At 45.8% G+C, this 25,229-nt stretch overlaps 1 protein-coding gene and 1 long non-coding RNA gene across 5 annotated transcripts in view; both read left to right on the top strand.

The window, feature by feature from the left end:
• The first annotated feature begins 531 nt into the window (after positions 1-531).
• The window catches only part of GNB5 (G protein subunit beta 5), a 63,894-nt gene continuing 39,196 nt past the window's right edge, over positions 532-25,229 (top strand). The window contains exons 1-4 of one of the 4 annotated variants that reach the window (XM_040492708.1): positions 532-662; positions 6,356-6,507; positions 10,840-10,951; positions 23,179-23,315. In XM_040492708.1, the coding sequence (XP_040348642.1) occupies positions 6,382-6,507; positions 10,840-10,951; positions 23,179-23,315 (375 nt within the window). In that variant the 5' untranslated portion in view covers positions 532-662; positions 6,356-6,381. Of the gene's footprint in view, positions 663-6,355; positions 6,508-10,486; positions 10,587-10,722; positions 10,952-23,178; positions 23,316-25,229 lie in introns of those variants that run through there. The other 3 variants (XM_040492711.1, XM_040492710.1, XM_040492709.1) reach the window with 3 other exon arrangements.
• LOC121041717 (uncharacterized) lies at positions 17,237-20,694 on the top strand. Its single transcript, XR_005795825.1, has 2 exons — positions 17,237-20,099; positions 20,333-20,694. It is a non-coding gene; the product is annotated as an uncharacterized LOC121041717 (long non-coding RNA).

Raw genomic sequence — 25,229 nt, 5'->3', positions numbered from 1 at the left:
CCATCTCCTTTGCTACCCTGTGAGCTCCTGGAGAGCTTGTCCACATCTTACTCGTTCCACTGCTCATCTTGATGCTGGTGAGATGGGACAGGGCTGCAGGAGCAAGGTCCTATTAGAGGCAGCAGGATTGGAGGGGAGAGGCTGGTCAGCCTTGAGCAGGAGTAGATCTTGTTTGGGAACAAGACACGTGGACCTTCAGAGGCTGAAAACTTTATGCATGGAGAGGGGAGAGGGGCACTCATCCCACATCCTGCTCAGTCCCACAAAGCTGAAGGTGGGAAGGATAGCCAAAATGAAGACGTGCTGGTGGGCTGAGGACTGAGAAGGCAGGAGGCGCTGGTAACAGTCACAGGGGAATGTTAGGGTTGCTCAGTGGAGCGGGAAATGGATTCGTGAGGGGCAAAGCTGCCACATCTGCCTCCTGCGGAGGGCAGAGAACTGAGCCCGAGACACAGGTCATCGGAGGTTCTGAGGGCATCTGGTGCGGATGAGCAGAAGGATGCCATCGGCAGTGCATGCCCGTGGGAAGGGACAAAGCTGCTGAGTCTCAACACCCAGATAAGGAGATTAGAGGTGAGGCTTCTGCTTCGGCACCTTCCCCTTGGAGCTGCAGGTCTGACTGACCCCTCAGCTGGTCGCTCCAAGTGTTGACTCTCTGGAAGGTATGTATGTACCCACATATATGCAGGCTCTCCCACATGCTCCGAAAGTGTTCCTATGTGCACACACCAAGGTGTTAGGTGGGATTTCTGGGAGGTAGGAGCACAGGTAAGGGGGGGTTGGGGGGTTAATCTGCCTGTTCTAATTGTTCTACAACCTGCATGTGTTTCTTTTGAAATACTAGGAAGGTGTTTTGTTTTAAAAATATATTTCGTGCTGGCATCCAGGGGGAAAAAGTTAGGCATCTGTAAAGTCATATAATCTGTTTTAAAAATGGATCCAAGTAACACTTTGCATGTGAACATAAGCCTCAGAACGCAGCTTATGGAATAGGAAGGTTTTTTTTTTTTTAAACGTTTATTTATTTTTGGGACAGAGAGAGACAGAGCATGAACGGGAGAGGGGCAGAGAGAGAGAGGGAGACACAGAATCGGAAACAGGCTCCAGGCTCCGAGCCATCAGCCCAGAGCCTGACGCAGGGCTCGAACTCACGGAGCGAGAGATCGTGACCTGGCTGAAGTCGGACGCTTAACCGACTGCGCCACCCAGGCGCCCCGGAATAGGAAGGTTTTAATACAAATGTTATATAGTCACATCTGTGAGCTATATCTACACTGTCATGTGCATCAGAGCTTTCTTCTTCTTTATTTCATATCACAGTTTATCCGGTCTGTCGATGAACATTTGGGTTTTTCCATGGGGCTATTCTGGATAAAGCTGCTATGACATCCTTATTCATTTTTTTTGAGGATATAAGTATTTGTTTCTGATGAGTGTGTATCCAGGAGTAGAATTGCCAGCTCACAGATTATGTATAGCTTTAGTAGGTCCTGCCAACCAGTTTTCCAAAGAGGTTGTACCAGTTTATACTCCCACCAACAAGGAAAAGGGTCCAGTTCTCCACGCCCTTGGCCATGCTTTGAATTGTCAGTCTTTTGAATTTTAGGTATTCCAGTGGGTAAGTACTGGTATAGCAGTGTGGTTTTCATTTGCATTTCTTTGATGACTAATGATATTGAGCGCCTCTTATATGTTTATGGACCATATGAATGTCTGCATTTGTGAAGGGTCCGTTCAAAGTCTTGTATTAAAAATAATAATCTTGGGGCCCCCTGGGTGGCTCAGTCTGTTGAGTGTCCAACTTTGGTTCAGGTCATGATCTTGTGGTCAGTGAGTTTGAGCCCTGCGTGGGCTCTGTGCTGAGAGTTCAGAGCCCGGAGCCTGCTTCAGATTCTGTCTCCCTCTCTCTCTGCCCTTCCCCCACTCAGGTTCTGTTCCCTCTGTCTCTCAAAAATGAATAAACGTTAAAAATATTTTAATAATTTTAATGAGATAACGCACACAAAAATGAGCGTTGTGAAGCATCCATTTCAGTGGTTCTCAGTATATATGCAAGGATGTGCATTATCTAATTCCAGAGCATTTCCATCACCCCAGACAAGAAACCCCTTACACATTAAGCAGTCACTCCCAATTCTCCCCTCCTCCCACTTACTGGTAACCTTTAATCTACCTTCCCCGTCTGTATGGATTTGCCTATCCTGGACATTTCATATAATTGGAGTCACAGTAAGTGGCCTTTTGTGTCTGGCTTATTTCACTTAGCATGTTTTCAAGATTCATCCATGTTGCAGCCTGTAACAGAATTTCATTCTTTAATTTTTTGATGTTTATTTTTGAGAGAGACAGAGACAGAGCCTGAGCAGAGGCAAGAGCAGAGAGACAGGGAGACACAGAATCTGAAGCAGCCTCCAGGCTCTGAGCAGTCAGCACAGAGCCCGATGTGGGGCCCAAACTCAAACTGTAAGATCATGACCTGAGCCGAAGTCAGTCACACAACCAACTGAGCCACCCACGCGCCCCTGATTTCATTCTTTTTTATTGCCAAATAACATTCTACTATATGGGTATACCATATATTGTTTGTTTGTTGATCAACAAACCCATTTGTTGATGGGTTTGAGTTGTTGACACTTTGGGCTTAAATGCTACTACAAACATTCATGTATGAGTTTTTATGTGAACATGTGTTTTCAGTTTTCAGGGGCATATACCTGGGAGTGGATTTGCTGGGTCATATGGTGACAACTCTGTTCAGCTTTCAGAGGAACTGCCAAACCGTTTTCCACAGCAGCTGCACTAGTTTACATTCCACCAGCAAAGCAGGGTGGGGTGGAGGGGGAGTTGTTTTGCCCATTTTACTTTTATAAGTAAAAACTGGAGATACCCTACATATGCAATAATAGGTTGGTTTAATAAATTATGACAGGACATAGTATAGAGTAATACCAAAGCTGTTATCACAAAACAGATCTGTAAGTACTGACAATAAATGAGGTGAAGAAGGCAAATAGCTAACAGCCTTATTTGTATAACTCACAAAGCTTTACCTATGGTGTCAGAAGAGTCTGGAAGAATATGCGCCAAATCTAAATAAGGGGGAAAAAACGCAGAGCAGGTTATAGGGACTTTCACTTCTGACTTTCTATCTTTGGCCTGTACTCTTAAAAATAAATATAGGGTGATGGGTTGTTCAGTAATTTTCAAATTACATATTTAGGTGAAAGATTGGAAGGACATTTTGTGCTTGGCGTGGGATTAGGGGAAGGTTTGAGTTCTATGGACAACCGCAGAACAACTTCATGTCAAGGCTTGTTTTCTTGTTTTTTTGTTTCTTTATTTTTTTAATGTTTTTACTTATTTATCCATTTATTTATTTTTGAGAGAGAAAGAGACAGAGCATGAGCAGGGGAGGGGCAGAGAGAGATGGAAACACAGAATCTGAAGCAGGCTCCAGGCTCTGAGTTGTCAGCACAGAGTCCAATGCGAGGCTTGAACTTGTGAACTACGAGATCATGACCTGAGCCAAAGTCGGACGTTCAACCGACTGAGCCACCCAGGTGCCCAAGGCTTGTTAAGATGGGACATTTTTATATTTTTCTTGTCAAAATGTTCACTGAGACACTTGTCCTAGATGGGAAAAGTTCCCTCACCATAAAAAGGATTATTGACCATAAGTATGGTAGAATGCACTGAGAATAAATTTAGTCATGATATAGATGCTAAGTGAAAAACACCAGTGTATAAAAATATTAAAACTATAAAATCTATTCTTGTATATGCCAAAATGTGGACAGGAGTCTCTCTGGGCAGTGGGATTGTAGATGATTATTTTCCTCCTTATACCTTTTTGATTTTTCCTGACACTACAATGCCCATGTATAATATTTATAGTTTTAAATACTGTAATATTTCTAATTTAGTTTGTTGCTTGCCTGCTTAATAACCAGATCTAAAATGCTAGCTGTGTGAAGCGATTTAAGGTTGGTATGTCTCAAAACTGGTGGTCTCCTTTAGAAAATGGTGTTTTCCAAGAATATGCAATAGCACTATGAAGCAAAAAAACTACAGTTCAAAATTATACATGGCATACAGTTCCAATTTTTTTAGAGTATAAATGTATGCTTATGAAGACACTAGAAGAAGACACAAAATGTTAACAGCAGTCACTTCATTAGTATAGGGCATGCAGGTGATTGTCCCTCTTCATGTCCTTCTGTTTCCAATTATTTCTAACAAACATGTACAGCTCTTATCATTTGATAAAGTTTAAAATTCAGTGTCTCCTTCCAGATTTGGAATAGTGGCATTTTTTTCCTCCTTCCCTTTCTCTTGCCTTCCCATAACGCCTAGCCATGCTTGTATTCCTTCTCCACTCGGTCCCTCAGGTTTCTTCTCTCCTTCCATTTTCACAGTTGCTACTCCATCCAGAGCTTGTTTCCTCTTTCCCAGAACACGATAACAGTTTCCTAACCTAGTTGATTCCCCTGTTGTACATTCTCTCTCTGACCTACTTTTGGAAGCACAAATGCTAGAATAATCCACTTGAATGACGTTGCTGCCTTGCTGAAAAACCCATGGCTCACCTTCCTAATGCTATTACTTGGAGTCCTCAGCATGATCTAGTGACTGGCAGGTGTGGGCAGTGGGAGGCAACATTACCGGGTCCTCGCCAAAGGCCAGGCTCCAGTGGGCAGGCCCTTGAGTGTTTTATGAAAAGGCAGAGCAGACTGATTGTGCCGGTTCCACGGTAAGTGTTGCGGAGTCCCACTGCACACAGATTCAGGCTCCACCACTGACCTTGAACATGGTTAATCCCCCGGCACTTCCTCAGCTGTAACACAGATGTCTGCTTCCTTCCTGGGGTGGCTGTGAGCAGTCAGGGCCAAGCACTCCATGGTGGTCAGTAGCTGGTTCCCTTCTGATCTTTCATCCTTAAAGGACTGTCCACTACTCTGTTACTTAGAGATCTCCAGAACTACTATCAGCTGCCCCTTTGCTGTGGGAGAGTTCAACCCAATTTCTCCAGCCCCATGGTGACCTCTGCATGATAGACATCCCGCCTTAGAAGTGTCCCCGCTGCCACCTGCCCCATAAATACATTCTTCTCAAATTTGGCTCTTTGAAATGTTCAGACCAGTACCCCCCAAATATCTTTATATTCAGGGGGTTATTTCTTTGAATCTTGATGTGTCCCACTCTTTGGAACACCTATTAAATCGGCTCCACCGTGATGGCTGCTCCCTCCCCCTCTTACCCTCTTGTCCTCATTTCCAGCAGTGGCACTGCAACACCTAGCTTCCCCAACAGAAACCTAAGAGGCATTGTAGACATCTCCCCCTCCTTGTCCCCACATGTCGCCAAGTCTGGCTCCTTCTTCCTAAGTGTGGTCCACATACATCCCACACCATTGTTTCAAGTAAGGCCTTCATTGTGTTCTGCCTGAAATGTGGCCTTAGGCTCACCTCTGCTTTTCCACATCTCTAGCCTCCCCACCCCCACCCCCTTCCCACTGCTATGCTGCTTTTGCTGCTACTGTAGGCACTCACAGGGCAACTTAACATCCAAGGAGCATTCACGGTATTCCAGCCTTGAGCTAAGCTTCATGAACTGTCTCTTCTAAATCCCCTGATGACCCTGTGACAATACATGTTAAGATCCCCATGTGATCGATTAGCAAAGATCCAGAGAGCTCAAAGTAACTTGCCTAAGTAGTGGGGCCAGGATCTGGTCAGCCAGAGCCAGCACCCTTAGCCACCAGATGGTTTTGCTTCCGTAAGTTTGCTCTCCCTCCAGTGGCCTGGGCCTGTCTGTTGACCTCTTGATGGACAGACAGGGACCCTGGGTCTGTGGCTGTCAAATATTTAATAAGTGGGATGTGTCCCTTGCAGAGAACCAATACTGCGTTTACTCAGCCTTACAGTATTGGTTGAGATCAGGCTCTACCATTTTCTGATTCTTTATTCCAAAAGTGTACCTTAGAGGCAGAATTTTTTTAAGTTTTAAATTATAGTATCCATTACAACAATGCTTTCCACTGCAAAGCCCCACAGGATTAATATTGTGCTGCAAAGATTAATTGCATCCATGTCTGAAGCTGCCAAAAGAGCCAGTTAAATGGTAACCCCAGAAAACCTATTGTCTAATGCTTTCTTCCTGATTAAATAAACGAGTTGGTGTTGACCCAGCATGTTGTAATAAATCAAAGGTTATACATTAACTGCATATACTTCATCCCACATGTAGAAGTCTGAGCAACCATCATGATAAAAGGAAGATGAGGTTTTAAAAAGCTGTTTCTGTTGGCTTTTCTCATGCACATATGTCCCTTTCTCTCTTTCTCTCTCTTTTTCAGCTTCATTTTGGGCAAAAAAAAAAAAAATGTGTGATCAGACCTTTCTAGTTAACGTATTTGGCTCCTGTGACAAATGTTTCAAACAACGAGCTCTGAGGCCAGTTTTCAAGAAATCTCAACAGCTCAGCTACTGTTCAATGTGTGCAGAAATTGTAAGTGCCACCTTTTAGAAATTTAAGTAGTTACCTGTTTTTAAAATGATGTCTAATGTTTGGGTCCTGTGACAGAGGAATTTACACACACACACACACACACACACACACACGTACAGCACACATGGGCTCAGTGAGGCAGTACAGCATGGGAGTTCAGGGTGTGGACGCTGGTCTCTGACCTCCTGAGTTCAGATCCAAGTTGTGTTCTTTGGTGGTGGTGTGCCAGCAGATCTCTACTCTCTTAGGTGGTAGGTTTTCCTATATGTAAAATAGGAATAATAGCACTATCTCATAAGGATTTGTAAGAATCAAATTAGTTCATTTTATTAAGTATTTATGTTTTTTAAGTTTGTTTATTTTGAGAGAGAGGAAGAGGAAGAGAATCCCAAGCAGGCTCTGCAGCGTCAGTGTGGAGCCCAATGCAGGGCTCGAACCCACGAACCGTGAGATCATGACCTGAACCGAAGTCAGATGCTTAACCGACTGAGCCACCCAGGTGCCCCTGATAAAGTGTTTAAAACAGTAGTACCTGGCACAGGATGTGCTCAATGAATGTTTTGGCTATTATTATTTTTTAGGACTAATGTTTTTTGCTTCTGCTTTCTACTAGTCTGCTAGGCAAGCAACTAAGATAAAAGGGACTCTGGCAAATAAACAGCCTGGAAGTACCTCTCCAAAGACCTTGGTCCAGCTCTCCCTAGGAACAACTAACTCTATTGAAGACTGAACCCTATAAGGCCTCAGTAGTAAACAATATTAAGTTCAGGGAAAAGTGTTCCTTAGGCCTGAGACTTCAGTGAGGGCTGGGGACTGAATATAAATCCTGACATTTTTCAAAGAACACAAATCAATCCTCACTAGAGGTGACTATGCGTCAGCTTTGTTCAGATCTTGCAGCATAATGCCCATAGCATGGCTGAAGCCCTTGAAATTAATCCTATCTCAGAGGATTTGCAAAGCTGGGCTCAGTAATGTGGCTGAGCAGAGCCCCCACCTGGTCAAAGGTGGTAGAGCACTCTTCTCCAGAAGCCCAATAGGAAACCCCCCAATTATCAGCACATTTTAAACACCATGTATCAAAGAGAGGAGAGGGGAATTTTACATTTTATCCACCTGAAGAGGAAAAGACAGTATTCATCTTCTTGGTTCCATTTATGTTCTCATAAAGCAAATGGCAAGTAAACAGCCCAGAGTGACACACAGGCGTAACAATCCTGATGTCACAAGATTCAGGCTTAGTATAACAGGCTTCTACCTGAAGCACCTTGTGTTCTAAACTTAGCTCTGCAAATCGTCAAACCGAGGACATTCAGTTCTTAAAAGAGGCCTGCTTTCCGGCGACCCTACCATCCTGGTACAGTGCTATTTGTGAATCTAGCTCTTTTGTTTTTTAAACACCTTCTTCTCTGGACACAAGGAGCCCAGAATCCCTGTCATCACATCCTGTAGCATCATAGATTCTCCCAGGTCGGAGGCACTTTTCAGGAAACGGTCACAGGCTATCTCCACCATAAGCACTTGCAGGTTCCCAATTATTCAGACACATTCCTGTGGCTGATGAGACATCCACGTGACCGACAGCTGATTTTTATCTGGGTGTTTGGGATTGTGAGCCCCCAGTTTCCCTTTTCACAAATGAGGCAACCCTGTAATGCCACTACTACTGAAAGGTAGCAGAACTCAACTTTTCTGCTCTCCAGACTCCTTACCTAGAAACAGGAGTGGAAACCAAAGTACAGGAAGGCACTTTGTAAACTTTCCCAGCTATTAAAAAGTTGCATGTCCTCATCTCTAGGTGGCAGACCCTCCAGATTGGGAGATACGTGGGGTTTAGTTTACAGAGAGAACGTCCAGAGGAGGACACGCTCCAGCGTGAAGCTCTGCTCACTCCAGATCACACACAGGCAGACCTTGAGCAGGCACACACAGCCCACGAGGGGCCACGAGGCACCAGCCTGAGGAAGTGATGGGAGGATGCTATCTGGCCAGGCCTTCTGAGGTGATCCTGGTGAGAAGTGTCTCCCATGGCCTAGTGTCTCAATCAAATTACTTCATATGAATTGCTCAAGTGTATCAGGGAGCCTTAATTTTGAGCAAGTACTATGTGTCATGGGATGCTCTACAGGGTTACCCAGGATGAGGCTTTTTGAGGAGGTGTTTTCCATTTATAGAGGAGGAGTCTGAGACCCAGAGAAGTTAAGTAAATCACCCAAGGCCACACAGCACAGCCAGGAGTTATCCTCAGGAAGTATGATCTTGATGGCACCCATGCTTTTACACTTCTGCTCTACAAACTCTGAAGCAGATATAATAGTTTCACTTTTATAAATAGTTGTATATATCTATTAACACATTGATATTTTGTGTATTTGTTTTGTTTTTAATTATACAGTTTATATATTCTATTTTATATATCCACTTGATAAGTTAACATTAACTGAGCACCTACCATATACCATCTATTATGCTAAATACTGAGGATAAGTGATGAATAAACCTGTATCAATGGGGAGCTGGTAGTTAAAACACACCTGCTATGGTGGCGGTGTCTGCTAAGAGGTTCACTCAAATTCTCGTATTCAATTCTCACAACAGCCGAAGTAGATGTCCCAGATAAGGAAACCAAAGAGCCCAGAATCTAACCTCCTAGACAACCATGCTTAGATTAATATAGATTACTTCCAACTTTTTTTTAATGTTTATTCATTTTTGAGAGAAAGATACAGAGTGTGAGTGGGGGAGGAGCAGAGAGAGGGAGACACAGAATCTGAAGCAGGCTCCAGGCTCCGAGCTGTCAGCACAGAGCCCAATGCGGGGCTCGAACTCACGAACCGTGAGATCATGATCTGATCTGAAGTCAGATGCTCAACCGACTGAGCCACCCAGGCTACTTCCAACTTTCCTTTGATGAAGAGCCACCCAGGACAAGAAGTGGAAGGAGGGAAGGGTGAGCACAGCCACCAAAATCCTGTTTGGGAATGTTTGCTCTAGAATTTGTAACCTCGATCTGCCTTCCCATTTTGCATGTATAAACACACACACACACACACACACGCAAGGTCATGGAGGGGTAAAAGGGAGAAGCCATGGGTTGGGTCCTCCACACTGAAGTCTGGAGGCATGTAGCTGAATAGAGCCAGACTGCCTAGGTCCAAATCCTGCCTTTGCCTCTTTCTGGGAGTGTGACTCAAGCAAATCATTTAAACTTTCCGTCCCTCAACTTCCTCATTTGTAAAATGGGGAGAATAGTATCCATTCAGGGTGATTGTTGTGGTTTATTAACGTAAAGTACTTGGAACAGCGCCTCGCATTGCACAGGACTGGGAAAAAGAGATGCTTGAGCCTGCCTTAAAGTCACTAAATCTGCATCTTTGAGAGACTCCTAGGAACCTTCCATTCTAAGGTGGAGGAAGCTGCCTCAGAAATGACACAGCTGAGATCACTGAGCGTATGTTCAAAAACGCTGGGTCTGGGCCCCTGAATACTAACCCCACCCCTGCCACCACCTCCTTTTGCTGACCCCAGGCCAGGCACTTAATTCTCTGCGTGAAAAAAAGAAAAGCAAAACCCAGAGTGTGCGGTCTTAATGGCGTACACTACAGCTTCTCAGAAGCCAAAACGAGTTTTATTTTTGTATATTTGAGTCAACGAAGGAGGAAAGTTTCCGGTTCGTTGTGGGGGCGGGTGGGGAACCAGGGCTACCCAGGATGAGGTGGGAATCAGTGGTGGGTGTGGACCGGGCCTCGTTGCCCTCTCCTTGCTCACCTACTCTGCAAGTAGCAGCCACTGCGCAGCCTATCAAGTCCCACTGAGAGCTGATCGGTGCCAGGGAGGGGGCAGGTAGGAAGGCCGTGTCACTGGGACTTCACCAGGTCCCAGGAGCCGGCAGTCCTGGATTGGAATCCCAGTTTGGTCCTTCACTACGAGCGGGTCCTCGGGCAAGTCACGTTATCCACTCTGAGCCTCGGTTTTCCCACCGGTAAAAGGGGCACGACACTCCCTGCTTCTCCGGGTGTTGTGCGCTGCAGCGCCACCGCGGGCATCGCCCCGGGCACAGCGCCAGGCGCGCGCCGCAGGTGCCAGGGCGGGGGTGGGCGCGGAGGGGGCGCGGGTGTCCGCGGGCGAGGCGGGCGGAGAGGGGGGAGTCGACCGCGGCAGCCAGGCTCGCAGCCGCCCGCGTCAGCGCCGGAGGGCGGGGCCGCGCTCGGGGAGAAGGCGGCTGGAGCTGCGCCGGGGGCCGCTCCCGCCCGCTCGCCGGTCTGGCCTCCGCCGCCCGCTCACCCGCCGCCCCTCTCTCCGCTTCGCTCCCCGCCGCGTCCCGGCGCGAAGATGGCAACCGATGGGCTGCACGAGAACCAGACGCTGGCGTCGCTGAAGAGCGAGGCCGAGAGCCTCAAGGGCAAACTGGAGGAGGAGCGGGCCAAGCTGCACGACGTGGAGCGTGAGTGCGGGCCGGGGCGGGGGCTGCGCGCCGGGAGGCGGGCCGAAGAAACCAGACCGGCCCCCCGGGGGAGCGGGGTTGGGGGTGCAGGGCCGGGGGGCCGGAGCCAGGCCTCGCGCCCGGGATGGGCTCCCTGGTTCCCGGGCGCCGGTGAGGCGTGGCTTGCGGCCCGGAGCCCCCGGGTTGCGCGGCTGTGGGGCCCGAGCCGGGCGGACCTCGGAGGCGCCGGACACCTTGTAGAGCCCCCGCCCGCTTAGCGGAGGCGGTTCCGCCTCTGGGCGGGGGCGCCTGGTGGAAGCCGCCCCTGGTCGCTGCTCTACCCCGGTAGGGTCTTGAGATGAGTTCCCTCCATCGCCTTCCTGAGAGATGCGAAACTGATCGCAGTCCTGCCCGAGCCAAGCAAGGTGGAGGAGGGGGTGGGGTGTCAGCGGTAGCCAGCGCAGCGAGCCCTGTGGGCGCGGCCTAGGGTAAACTCCTGTTTTGTTTTTTAATCATTTGGCTTTCTCCATCATTGTTGTATCTTTTCTCAGTTTTGCTTTTCCGAGGAACCAGACTCTTGAGTTAAAACCTCATTTTTTCCAATCCCGGAGAACCGGGTGGGGGGAGGAAAGCAGAGGAGCTTACCAAATCCTACCATTTAGTTAGTTCACTTGAGGCTGTTTAAGAAGCTTTTGAAGGGATGCGGTGTGTTTGGCATAAACGAGCAACAGCAGTCGTAGGTAAACAACATACTTCTTGACCACTACCATAATTCAGAACCGGCTCTGTGATTTTTATGAGTGAGCAATTAAGTAGCCAGGTTAAATGGCTCTTGGCGGGATCCGCTTCCCTTTACTCTGTCAGATGGTTTGTCCTCGGCAGAGTTTGGGCTGAGGGCCAGGCTTGGGGAAGTGGCATTATCTGCTTATTTTTCAGCTCTGAGGATGGCAGCTCCCCTTTGCTGAGCCCAGGCTCCCTATGGTACCCTCAGGCACACCTATACATCCTGCTCCTACACTTCCTATTTGGGGCCACCCCTTTAATATTTTTTGGAAAAGAAACATGGGGTTCATGCTGGGTTGTTAGCACCTGATTCCTTTCTTGATAGAAGCAGATGACCTGAATCGAGAGCGTGCTGTGCTTTTGTAAGGGCCTCCTTCGGAGACACGCTAAACCTCTATATCATTTAGGGATGTGTCCAGCTACAGTTAACTATAGACCCCAAATAAAGTAGCGAAACAAATTGGGAGCTGTTTTCCTCGTGTAAGAGGAACAAGGGTAGGTGATCACCGACTTTGGTTTAGCAGCTCAGGGTGCCATCAGGGACCCACCCTCCAGTCTTTGTTCTCCACCACCGTGAGAACACGGGCATTTGCCGCATTATGACAGTATGACCACCACAGCTCCAAACATCACCTCTGTATCCAGGGCCAGAAGAAGGGAGAAAGTGGTCACCAGCCTCTGTTTCTCCTTCTTACCAGGAAAGCAAAAGTTTGCCCCCAAATCTCCCTTCTTCCAACAGATTTTGTACTTTATTGGCCAGAAGTAGGTTACATTGCTACTGCAAGGGACCCTGGGAAAGAGAGAACTGAGCTGGACACATTGTCATCCCCAAACAACGTTGGGTTTCTGTTATCAGGAAGCAGTAGGGAATGGAAATTGGGAGGCATTGGACAAAGTCTGCCTCATTTCACTCTGCAAATTCCTACATTCTGCAGGTGCTATCGATGATGCCGTATGTGTGGTGTTAGTGCCCCTGAGGTAGGTCGTCTGACTTCTGCATTTTACAGAGGAGCAAACTGAGGCACGGCAGGGTGAAAGGACTTGCCAGAGGACTGCAGTCAGTCGGTGGTGGGACCAGGATTCCAGCCCGGACAGTCAGAACTCCAGCCCAACCTCGCTTCAGCTTTTTGCCCAACTACTTTGGGCTCTGTGCAAAGATTCTCCAGAAACTCTCTTGGCCAACAGTGAAGACATCCCACTGGGAACCTGTTAGCCTTTTCTGTGACTTGGGAAATGACCTTAAGGCAGAGAGATAGTCAAGGTAGTTTTTCAGCATAGTCCCCTGTCCTGCCAAGGATGCAGTACCCTCAGAAGCCACCAACTTTTGGACCCACAGTGGAAAGATCTATCCCCACCTGCATGTAAGTCAGAATTTTGGAGTTGAAAAGACCAGAAGTCATATGGCCATGTTCCCCTTTATTCCCCCTGCAGCCTCCAGACCATTTCTCCTCTACTCCTGTATAGAACCTTTGCTCCTTTGAAGCTCCTGTCATTCAACTGACATCTGTTTTCCCCTTCTCCATGCTGCTGTCTCCTGACTTCCCAGCCAGGCTGCCTCATTTCTTAGGGAAATTTGGCACATGGCTTGAACCTTCTTTTTGACCTCAGCCCTGCCCCATCCCTGATATCTTCGGGGTTCCCAAGGGTGACTGTCCTAACCCACTGGCCTCTCTCTCCATCACAGTCTCCTGGATCCCTTGGGTGCTCAGAGCCACTCCTCCTCTTCTGACCAGTCTCCCCTCCCCTCAGAGATCTTCATGATCTAGGATCACTGGGCTCTTCTCTCTTCCAATCTCTCAACCTCTTACTGAGCCTGTCATTCTTACATTTTGGTGTTGTTATATAGATGGTCCTGTAGCCCCTACCCCAGCTTTTCAGGCCACAAGCTAAGATGGCCAAGTCGTCCCGGTTTGCCTGGGACTCTCAGTTTTAAAATGGAAGGTCCTGCATTCTGGAAAACCCTTTAGTCCTGGGCAAACTGGGACAGTTGATCAGCCTTCTGTTAGCTCTGACTTGCCCAAATTCTTGCCTAAAAACACAAGAAAATAATAGAGCATGAACTTGGAGGAAAAGCAAACTCGACCCAACTCCAGACCCTCACTTCTTCAGCTCCCCTCCCTTTGACCCTCAGACCAGCATCCATACTGTTGAGCCCTCTTCCCTGAGTCAGACCCTTGGCTAACATTAAATAGAGGAAGTGGCTGATATGGGTGGCCCAAGGGGAAGCCTGCCTGCATCAAACTCCATAGCCCCAGGCCCAGCGCCCTTGCCTTTCCCCATATTCCTCCAGAGCTTCCTCCTTCTCCGTACATGTTTTCCCCTTTTTACTGTCAGCTTACCTTCTGCCATGGGTAAGTGCTCCCTTGCTTGATTATAAGACATTTTAGAATCATGAGATATAATATATAGCTTGTATTCGTTTCCTATTGATGTTGTACAAATTTCCACAAACATAGGTACTTAAAGCAACATAATTTATTCTTTTACAGTTCTGGAAGTCAGAAGTCTAACTGGGTTAGCAGGGCTTTATTCCTTCTGGAAGCTTTAGGGAAGAGTCCCTTCCTGGCCTTGTCCAGCTTCTAGAGGCCACCTGCAGTCCTTGGCTTGTGACCCCACATCCTCTAACCTCCTTTCTCTCATCACATCTTGACTCTGATCTCCCTGCCTCCCTCTTACAAGGACCCTTGTGATTACATTGGGCCCACCTGTATAAACTGGGATAATCATCCTCTCTCAAGATCCTTAAGTTAATCACATCTCAGAGCCCCTTCTGCCATGTAAGGTAACATAGTCACAGGTTCCACGGATTAGGACATAGACATCTTTGGAGGTCTTATCACACAACTCTCAAAACTAGAAGGGTCACCTGCTTCAGCCTCAGTCTTAAAGGCACAAAAAGTTTTCTTCTCCTCCCTGCCACCTGTATGGATGAGACCGCTGAGATCCAGGGAAGGATTATATTTCTTTAGCTGCCCTAAGGTTCTGCAGCTACTCTAAGGGAGAATGGGGAGCAGACGCCAGGGTTCAGGCTCCTAGGTATAGCTCTCCTCCTCACCCTGCTAGGCCATCACTCAGACAGTTGTGATTTATATTAAAAAGACAAAAAAAAAGTGGTGGGGGCGGGGCAGGCACCTAGACGGCTCAGTCTGTTAAGCATCTGACTTTGGCTCAGGTCATGATCTTGCAGTCCGTGGATTCAAGCCCTGTATCTGGCTCTGTGCTGACAACTCAGAGCCTGGTGCCTGCCTTGGATTCTGTGTGTCCCTCTCTCTCTGCCCCTCCCCTGCTTACAACTCTGTCTCTCTCTCTCAAAAATAAATAAACATTAAAAAAAATTTTTTTGAGGAAAAAATATCTATGCGTGTATGAAAAGGTTTCAATATTAAATTTTAAAAAGTCGTAAACAGTATATATAACATGATCTCATTAGCTTAAACAAGAGATGCTTGTGTTATGCGTTGACTTTGTGGCAGGTTACACAAGAAACTGTTATCTCTAGAGAAGGCCAGGGGAGGAAGGGAAGTAGAGGTATTTTTCACTTTATACCCATCTGTGCATTTACTGCGTGTATAATAAAAAATGAGTACTGGAACAGGAGTCAACATCAAGAAAAAAAAAAGAGTTCAACTTTAAAGAGTCCTTAACTTGAAATTAAACTGAAGAATGATCTGGAAAACAGGCTGCCAGCAGAGCAGGAGGCATGCTGTGTTTATTTCAGCTACCGTGTACTGGCAGCCTCCTGGGGCTGAGGGGGGCTTCTTCCAGATTCCCAGCTTCCTTGGTGGCAGATTCTCTCTCATCTAGTCTAGGAACGAACAACTCAAAGATTTCTGTAATTTCTTTGAGTACAAATCCAGATGACATTTGGGCAAATCATAGGACTTATCATCAGATGCTACTTTCTGTTCTAAATGTAGCTTTGTGAAAGGCTTTACTGTCAAAGATTATTATTATTATGGCTGGAGCCTTGGACTCTTCTGATTTTATGGTGTAGGGAGAAATCTAGGAAAACTGAATTTCTGGATTAGTCTGAAACAAATGTGTTGGCTGACTTTTTCCACGTTCTAAAGGAAAACTACTGTGTCCTGAGGCTAGAAGTGAGTTTCGTTTCAAGCTAATCCTCTCCCTGCTGCTCTTCCACCCGCTGCCCGCAGCCGTGAGAGGCTTTCATTGCGTCTCCCTTTGCTTTGGCTCTGCGTTCCTAATTGCACACAAGCTAGCTAACATAAGTGTCTCCAGGGTACCATCGTAATAAACGAATGCCCCCTGCCACATATTTAGAAATATAGAAGACAACAAGCCATTTATAACCCCACCACCCAGAGACAGCCACTTATAACATTTTGGTGTATTTCATAGCTTATGATTTTATGCTTGCCTATATATTTGTGAGCATATTTGGAATTGTACTAGATTTAGAGTTTGAGCCTAGTTTTAATCTAACACAATGGATTAAAATGCCCCCCATGTCATTTTACTGTTCTTTTTAATGTCAATATTTTGAAATAATTGTACGGAACCATGTAGGACTCCATCTGAAAGATGGTACCATAGCTTAGTCTTTCCACTTTCTAATTAGGGAATTCTGGGGAGGTTTTTTTCTGTGTGTAGCTAATGGATGTTTTGGAGCAATTCCAAAATCTCAAGCACAAGTGAGGAAATGTGATTGCAGATATTTTCCCACCATCCCAGTGTTTAAGGATTTTGTTTATATCCCACCTCATTCGATCCTGAGGTAAATTCAGGTGGAATGCTTTTTTAAATTGTTTTACCTGTATTGTTTTTTAATTGAAATATAGTTGACACACAGTGTTGCATTGGTTTCAGGTGTACAACATAGTGATTCTACAACTCTATAGGTTATGCTGTGCTCACCACAATTGTGTGACCATCTGTCACCATACAATGGTATTACAATATCATCGACTATATTCCCTATGCTCTTATCCCCTTTTATCCCCATGACTTACTCATTCCATACCTGGAAGCCTGTGCTTCCCACTCCTCTTCACCCACTTTGCCCATCCCCCCCACTCACCTCCCCTCTGGCAACCATCAGTCTGTTCTCTGTATTTATGGGTCTACTTCTGCTTTTCATTTGTTTTGTTTCTTAAATTCCACATATAACTGAAATCATATGGTATTTGTCTTTATGTCTCTGACTTACCTCACTTAGCATAACACTCTCTAGGTCCATCCATGTTGTAAATGATATCACCCTTTTTTATGAGAAGTGTTTCATTGTGTGTGGGTGTATAGATACACCACATATTTATCCATTCATCTATCGATGGACACTTGGGTTGCATAATGAGTTTTTTAGAATTAGCTTTGGATAATTTTTCATTTAAAAAAAAATTTTTTTTAATTTATTCATTTTTGAGAGACAGAGAGACAGAGTGTGAGCAGGGGAGAGGCAGAGAGAGAGAGGGGAAGACACAGAATCCAAAGCAGGCCCCAGGCTCTAAGCTGTCAGCACAGAGCCTGACGCTGAGCTGAACCCATGAACCACAAGATCAGGACCAGAGCTGAAGTCAGACACTTAACTGACTGAGCCACCCAGGCACCCCAGATAATTTTTCATCTTTGATTCCTTAGATCTTCTACCAAATTGTGGCCATCAAAAGACTGTATATTGGTGCCAAATTTGGAAAGTGGTTCAAGATCATTTTTTAAATGGTTCTGTTTTTCTACTGAAGATGTCTCACTTGTCTTTGAACTTATCTAATGTGTTACCAGTCATTTCCACAATGTTCATGTTCAGGAAAACTTTAGATCTGTCTGTGCTTGGGTCACTTTTTTCATGGCCTTTTGGAATGATGAAAAGGACCCTGATGCATGTTTTCACTTTACGAATTTATGTTGTTTGGATTTTCATGAACAGACTTGCACACTATACATTTTACTTTTGGTTCACATGTGCGACAGATTATAAAATAAATAGCAAAATATTCCCTGAAAGTTGACAGGAAGCCACATCTTCATGAAAAATTCATCTTTGCTTGAAACCAGAATTACAGATTATTTCCAGGGCCCCATCCAGATAAACTCTTAACACCCTCGTTTTACAGAAGAGGGCACAGGCTCAGAGGAGACATTTGTTTCCACTAATTTGTAAGTTGTGCCTTTCCCTCAGGACTCACTTTCCTTTTCTGAGAAGTGAGTGGATCAGGGCAACTCACTTACCTTGGGGGCCAGTGGGCGAGAAGTGTGCTGACAAATGCCCCTGAGCCTGGCATCCTCCCTCCCCCATTCACCAGCTCAGCTCAGCTCTGGCTACTTTCTGCCTTGGGCTTCTAGTAAGGTTTTTGTCTGTGAGGGAAGGTAGAGGCTGACGGGAGGAGGAGCTGATGGCAACTGAAAACCCCTGCTTCATACACTTGCCAAACCTCAGGGTGCCCGGGATTGGTGCTCAGCCTGACTTGTTGAGTTCCTAAGTTCTCTTCTGTTTCTAAATTTGCATCGGTCTCCCAGAGCCAGGATGAGGATGCACTTCTTGATTCCGGACTAGAGTCCCTAACGTGGATCCGTTGCTCTAGTTACATCAGGAAGTAGAGGGATCCAAGTTGGGGGTGTCTCCTAGACTAAGAAGCCATTGTCACCACCTCACTTTGGCCTTGATTTTCAACAGTAATAGAGCCACGTGCCCAGAACTCATGCCACTACAGGAGGTGTTTTCTGTTCATAGGGGTCTGAATGCTTGTACATGACGTCCTTAGCCTCTCTGAGTTTCCCCTTCCTTCTTTGTAGAAATAAGGGTTAGCCTGGGTCCTCGGGCTGTGTGTAAGGCCCTCAGCCCAGTGCCTGTTCCCCAGGAAATGTGCACAAAATGGTAGATATTGGCAATATGCATTGAAATCCTCTAAAAATGTGTTATACCTTTGACTCAGCAATGCTATGAATTGACATTTATCTAAGGAGGTAATGCAATGCAAAGGTATCCAGGCAGCCCTAGAACAAAGTGTCTTCCAGTAGGGAATTTTAGTGTTGTGGTATATTCAGTGGAATGTCATGTAGTCATTTAAAGTGACAGATAATTATATTTGACATAGACAACCATAAATGAAAAAACTCATCCCCAAAATTGTATGTGAAGTGTAGTCTGCTTGTGTGTATGTGTGTGTGTGTGTGTGTGTGTGTGTGTGTGTGTATATATATACACACACATGCATGTGTACACGTGTGCAGAGAAAAGGCTTGGAAGGATATAGACCACATGTTTAGAATGGTCAGGCTAGGCAGGACTGTAAGCGATCGTGTTTCTATTTTCTGGTTACTTTCAATGGGTGTGCATTCTCTTCTATAATTATATTAAAATAAATCAAGAAAAAACCTTCTCCCTATCCCTAACCTCCTCTTTTCACTCTCTCATTCTTTCTTATCCCAAACGTGAAAGTCTCTGTGGCCTTTCCATTTCAGAAGCCCCCCCCCCCACCTCCTCCAGGTTATGTTGTTTCCAGTTTTCAAGTCCCCAGCCCCTAGTACCCTGACTCTCCATCTTTGGTTTCTGGCCTGCCAGACACCTGTTAGGCACTTTAATTCACTTCCCCTATTAAAACTCAGAACACCCCCGTGGATTAGTTCACTGTCTTCCATTTTACTGAATGAGAAACAGAGATATAAAGAAGCTAGCTTCCTCCCTTCCCTTTCCTTACCCCAACTCCTATGGATCCTTCAAAACCAGGTACCTGTGACATCTCCTTCTGATGGCACACCTGCCAGCAGTCAGCCGTGTTACCCTCGGCTCCCCGACACCTCTGTGACCACACTGCCTTGGTGATATGTGTGCAGGCCTGTCTTCCCCCTGCACACTGTGAGCTCCCTAAGAGCAGGGACTGTCTTATTCTTTTCTGTACCCATGCATCCGGCATAGTTCTTGGCACACAGTAGGGGTTCTGGAGACATCATTTGAAAAGCTGTAACTCTTTAATAGATGTGAGATTTGCCAGATAGAAACAGGATGAGTGGGTGTGGGATGGAAAAATGCAATGAGAAAAAATAACTAATAGTTGGGATGTGGTCAGATTCCCATTATGTAAGGAGGGCCCTATATGGGTGGGGTGAGCCATCTTTTTAATTAATTTTTTTTTTTATTTTTGTGAGAGGGACATTAAATAGCTGTGGTCTTCCTAATGCACAAGTGAGGAAAACAGCAAGAATATCGATGTGAAGTGTCAAAGTAAAACACTAAATAATCTATGCTCACAACTCTGAGCTGGTACAGACATGTCAAAGTCCTGTAAGAATTTAGAAAATTCACTCTGTTTTTAAACATATTAAACAATATGTTTTAAAGAACGCATCAGTAAAAAACTAATGTGCTGTTTGTGGCAATAAAGAATGCAGTGTCTCAGCAGAAGTAATAGCATAATAATTGCATATTCAGGTATACTTTTTTTTTTTAATTTTTTTTTCAACGTTTATTTATTTTTGGGACAGAGAGAGACAGAGCATGAAGGGGGGAGGGGCAGAGAGAGAGGGAGTCACAGAATCGGAAGCAGGCTCCAGGCTCTGAGCCATCAGCCCAGAGCCCGACGCGGGGCTCGAACTCACGGACCGCGAGATCGTGACCTGGCTGAAGTCGGACGCCTAACCGACTGCGCCACCCAGGCGCCCCAGGTATACTTTTTTTTAAGATTTTATTTTTAAGTAATCTCTCCACCTAATGTAGGGCTCTAGCTTACATCAAGAGTGGCCCGCTCCACCGACTGAGCCAGCCAGGTGCCTCTCATGTAGTACTTTATAGTTAAACCAGTATTTTTTATGGGCTGAGTTTTCACAGAGACTTTTAACTTGTTCACACATTTGTTCTTCTATCACAAAGAAATGGGGCAACTACATGAAACCAAGACTTCTTGGAGAAGTGGCTGATTCGAAGGGAAAGAACCTGAGTCTGTAATAAGAAGTGCTCAGGGAAAAAAAAAAAAAAGAGGTTAGAGAAGGACAGAGCCAAAGCATAAGAAACTTTTAAAAACTGAGAACAAACTGAGGGCTGATGGGGGTGGGAGGGAAGGGAGGGTGGGTGATGGGCATTGAGGAGGGCACCTGTTGGGATGAGCACTGGGTGTTGTATGGAAACCAATTTGACAATAAATTTCATATATTAAAAAAAAAAAAGAAGTGCTCAGGGAATGTTGGGGACGTGTTGGAAGGTCATGGGAGCTTGCTTGATGGGGCCCCCTCTGAGCAAATCAGGCACTGGATGAGCATCAAAATAAATAATTCTTACAGTAAGAATCCATGAGTCCATCTAATATACATGGGTGAATAAATACATTGGAGGGGAGGGAAAACTCCTTTTATTAGAAAGCCAACTAAAAAAAAAACAAAAAGCAGGGGCGCCTGGGTGGCACAGTCGGTTAAGCGTCCGACTTCAGCCAGGTCACGATCTCGCGGTCCGTGAGTTCGAGCCCCGCGTCACGCTCTGGGCTGATGGCTCAGAGCCTGGAGCCTGTTTCCAATTCTGTGTCTCCCTGTCTCTCTGCCCCTCCCCCGTTCATGCTCTGTCTCTCTCTGTCCCAAAAATAAACGTTGAAAAAAAAATTAAAAAAAACAAAACAAAACAAAAAACAGAAGGAATGATGGAATTAGGAAAACCTTGCGAACTATCGTAATAAACCATTCAGGCAAGAATCATTAACAGATGTTAAAACTAGAGTTTGAAGAGTGACTGGGTATTTATATAGTCTCAAAGTACATCCCCACAGGATGCTTCTTCATGATAAAAGGCAAAATGGTAACTGTCCAGTGAAGAAACTGGCAGACACCATCTTAACCAAATGGTCAGCGTGAACAGTGCTGGTGATGGTGAACTAATGGACAACAGGTGCCTCCTGACCAGGTACACCGGCAGGAGCTCCTCAGTCTCTGGTGTTCCTGCCAGACACATATTACCTGAATTTAATCTTGAGGAAGCAGGAGACAAGCCCAAACTGGGAAAGTAAGTCAGGAGACTAAAGAAACATGACATCTGAGTACAGCACATGATCTTGGGTTTTCTTTTGCAGTAAAGTTATTATTGAGACAATGGAGAGTCTCTCAGTAAGGTCCATACATCAGATGTAGTATTGTTTCAGTGTTACTTTTCTGACTTTGATAATATACTGTGGTTATGTAAGAGAGTGCCTTGTTTTTAGGAGATACACAGTGCAGTGTTTAGAGAGAAGGAAGGGAGAGCCAGCCAGGGAGGGTGGGTTTCTGAGAAGGGCTCTGTTGTCATTGCTTGAACTACAGTCCAGTCTGGCCCTCCCTGCCCGGGTTTCCCACAAGGAGGTGGCATTTCCCCCTCAAGTTCTAGCAGCTCCTGGGAAGGAAGAGAGCCAGCCCCCTGGCCTCACATCACCCACGTCACTCTGCTATGCTAAGACACCACACCTTTCCTCGGGCCATCCCTTGCCTCAAATGCCCCCTTCCCTGCTTCTCACCTGCCTGGGGAAATGCCCTGCTGGGAGGTTTGGAGGAAGGAGAAGTGGAGAGGGGGTCAGGAGCCCCAGTTTTCCTTCTGGCACAGCCTCCAACCACAAGCGCAGTGGCACTGCACAAGGGGGAGAAGCCATGGGATCCCCCATCCTCAGTTGCCTCACCTCTGGATCCAGGGTCTGGACTAGATGGTACCTTTGTGGGAACTTGGCTCCTAGTGACACCCCACAGTGATAGCCTCTGAGATAAGCCCTTTGAAAGCTCTATTTGCTTCGAGAAAGAGGCCACGGTCCCAGCACCTGAGAGATTCCTTTTTGAAGCTCCTCCCTTGTGTTGGTTCCTTGTCTAGGTCATGTGTTCAGACTTCTAGAATATTGCTCTCTACTGACACCACAAGTTTTCAGTAAACCCATGGCTGTACCGGTGGCTCCCTTATTCATTCTTGCCTGCAGCACATGAATGGAGCCTGCACATCCCAGGCCTTTGCTAGGCAAGAGGGGAAGGGGGGGTGGTCATTTAGGAGTCACGGTGCCTGCTGGCACCTCATAGGACAGTTTTTGTAAAGTCGCTTTTCCTTGTGACTGGAAAGGTAGGTGAAAGAACCGGAAACCCCAGAGTCACTCCCAGTTAGTTGTATGAACTTAGCCAAAGAACCCTTGTAAGCCTCAGTCTCCTCACCTGTTAAAGGGGGACAGTGATCTCATTCTGATGCTGCCCTGCCTACCTCGCAGAGCTGTCACCCTTCAGTGGGAGAATTGTGTATAGTAGAAGGTATATAGTCTGTAGATATGAGGCAGTCTTGTTGATCCCTTAGCACACAGAGATGGAAATGCTTTGAAAAATGTAGGGTATTAAACACAAAGACAGAACGACAGTGTTGTCTCTACCCTCCACTGAGCTCAAAAGAGAGCGTTGTGAAGGCATTATAGTAAAGAACAGGAGAATCAAGCTGTGGCCACAGAGAAAGACCAGTGTCATCCCTTTGCCAGCATATGGCTCAGAATCTGGTCCTGGGTAACAGAACTGATTGTTGCCTGTCCTTCTAGTACACCAGGTTGCGGAGCGGGTGGAGGCCCTGGGGCAGTTTGTCATGAAGACCAGAAGGACCCTCAAAGGCCATGGGAACAAAGTTCTCTGCATGGACTGGTGCAAAGATAAGAGAAGGATCGTGAGCTCATCCCAGGTACGTGGCACCTGCTATTTGATGGTGAGCATGCGTCTGACTTTATAGCAAAAGAAGAGAGCTTTCCTTTTCAAGAAACCCTTCCTGATCTCTAGGACTCCATTTATTCTCCACAGGACATGAGTTGGCATAGTTAAGAATTCTCTTGCATACTGTAGAACGCCATTCATTTGGGTAGATTTGGAATTGGTAATAATGAGACATGAACTGTATTTGACAAACCACTCAAAATTATTTCTTCCTGAGCATATTTCAGGGTCTCATTTGTAAATGAAACCCTTTTTTAGATAGAGGGTTTTTTTCCCCTCAAGTTGGGAACATAAGTGCTTATGGGTTCTTTCACTTTAAGAGTTCAGCAATTTCTATGCCCTAAAGAACAATTTTTTTTAATGTTTCTTCATCTGAGAGAGAGAAAGAGAGAGAGAGAGAACGAGTCGGGGAGGGGCAGAGAGAGAGGGAGACACAGAATCTGAAGCAGGCTCTAGGCTCTGAGCTGTCAGCACAGAGCCCGATGCGGGGCTTGAACTCATGAACCATGAGATGATGACCTGAGCCGAAGTCGGACGCTTAACCAACCGAGCTACCCAGGCACCCCTAAAGAACAAATTTAAGATACATTTTTGGAAAGGATATTTTTTTCATTCATTCTATCTCATTGACATAGTTTATTTTATATCTTATGTATTATTGTTATCTAGTGCTGTATAACAAGTTACCCCCAAATTTAGCAACTTAAAACAACAAATATTTATTATGGTTTCTGAGAGTCAGGAATCTGGAGCAGCTTATCTGGGTGGTTCTGGCTCAGGATCTCTGATGAGGTCACAGTCAAGATGCTTGTCAGGGCTGTTGTGATCATGGCACAGCTCCACTGAGGCAGAAATTCCCTTCCAAAATGGCTCATTGGCTGGACGCCCTAGTTCCTCACCATATGGAACTTTCCATAGGGCTGCGTACAACACAGTAGCTGGTGTTCCCCAGAGTGCTAGAGGGAGATGGGGCAGAAGCCATGCTGTCTTTTATGAGCTGGCCTCAAAAGTGACTTTCCATCACTTCTGCTATATTCCACTGGTCACACGGACCAACCCTAATATAATGCGGGAGGGACCTATACAAAAGTATGACTATCAGGAGGCTGCTTATCACTGCCTGGTACTTTTTATGTCTATTTTGATGTAACACACGTTGAATATAAAACTGTAAACTGAAGTCATTTATTTTTATGGCCAGTTTGGGCTTCTCCCTATCCCTGCCTTCAGCCCAGCTTTTCCAAAGGACAATTTGGGGTTTTTTTTAATTGCCCTTTTAAGTATAAAAACTATACATCTTCTAGGGGTGCCTGGGTGGCTCAGTCGGTTAAGTGTCCAACTTCGGCTCAGGTCAGAATCTTGCCATCCGTGATTTCAAGCCCGGCTTTGGGAGGCTGTGCTGATAGCTCAGAGCCTGGAACCTGCCTTGGATTCTGTGTCTTCCTCTCTCTCTCTCTGCCTCTCCCCGCTCACACTCTGTCTGTGTCTCTCAAAAATAAATAAAATATTAAAAACATATACATGTTCTAAATAATCCACACACTCTAACATCTATGTCAGGTTGTATTTGATAAGAACAGGTCGTAATTAATCTATATTACCTACAGGTCTAGTATGTCACGTACTTGCTTTCTTTTACGTTCATAAAAAAAGTTATCCCTCAAGTATTCTACCACATTTTAAAAAACGCTGAAAAAGAGAACAAAGAAAAGGTTTTACTTCCACCACCCAGTCCCAGCCATTATTACTATTTTAGAGCATTTCTTTCTCAACTTTTTTTCACAAAGTGGTTATCAAGATATACATGTTGCTACCTAGCCTTTTTGACTTTTTTTTTACCCCTAGAAGTGTAATATATGTTGGATTCTCTGTCACTCAAATACTG

Source organism: Herpailurus yagouaroundi, unplaced genomic scaffold, assembly GCF_014898765.1.
Source record: "Herpailurus yagouaroundi ecotype Mexico unplaced genomic scaffold, PumYag 184, whole genome shotgun sequence".
Classification (NCBI taxonomy): Eukaryota; Metazoa; Chordata; class Mammalia; order Carnivora; family Felidae; genus Herpailurus; species Herpailurus yagouaroundi.
The sequence above is the reverse complement of the archived record's forward strand: the minus strand, read 5'-3'. Positions and strand labels throughout refer to the sequence as shown.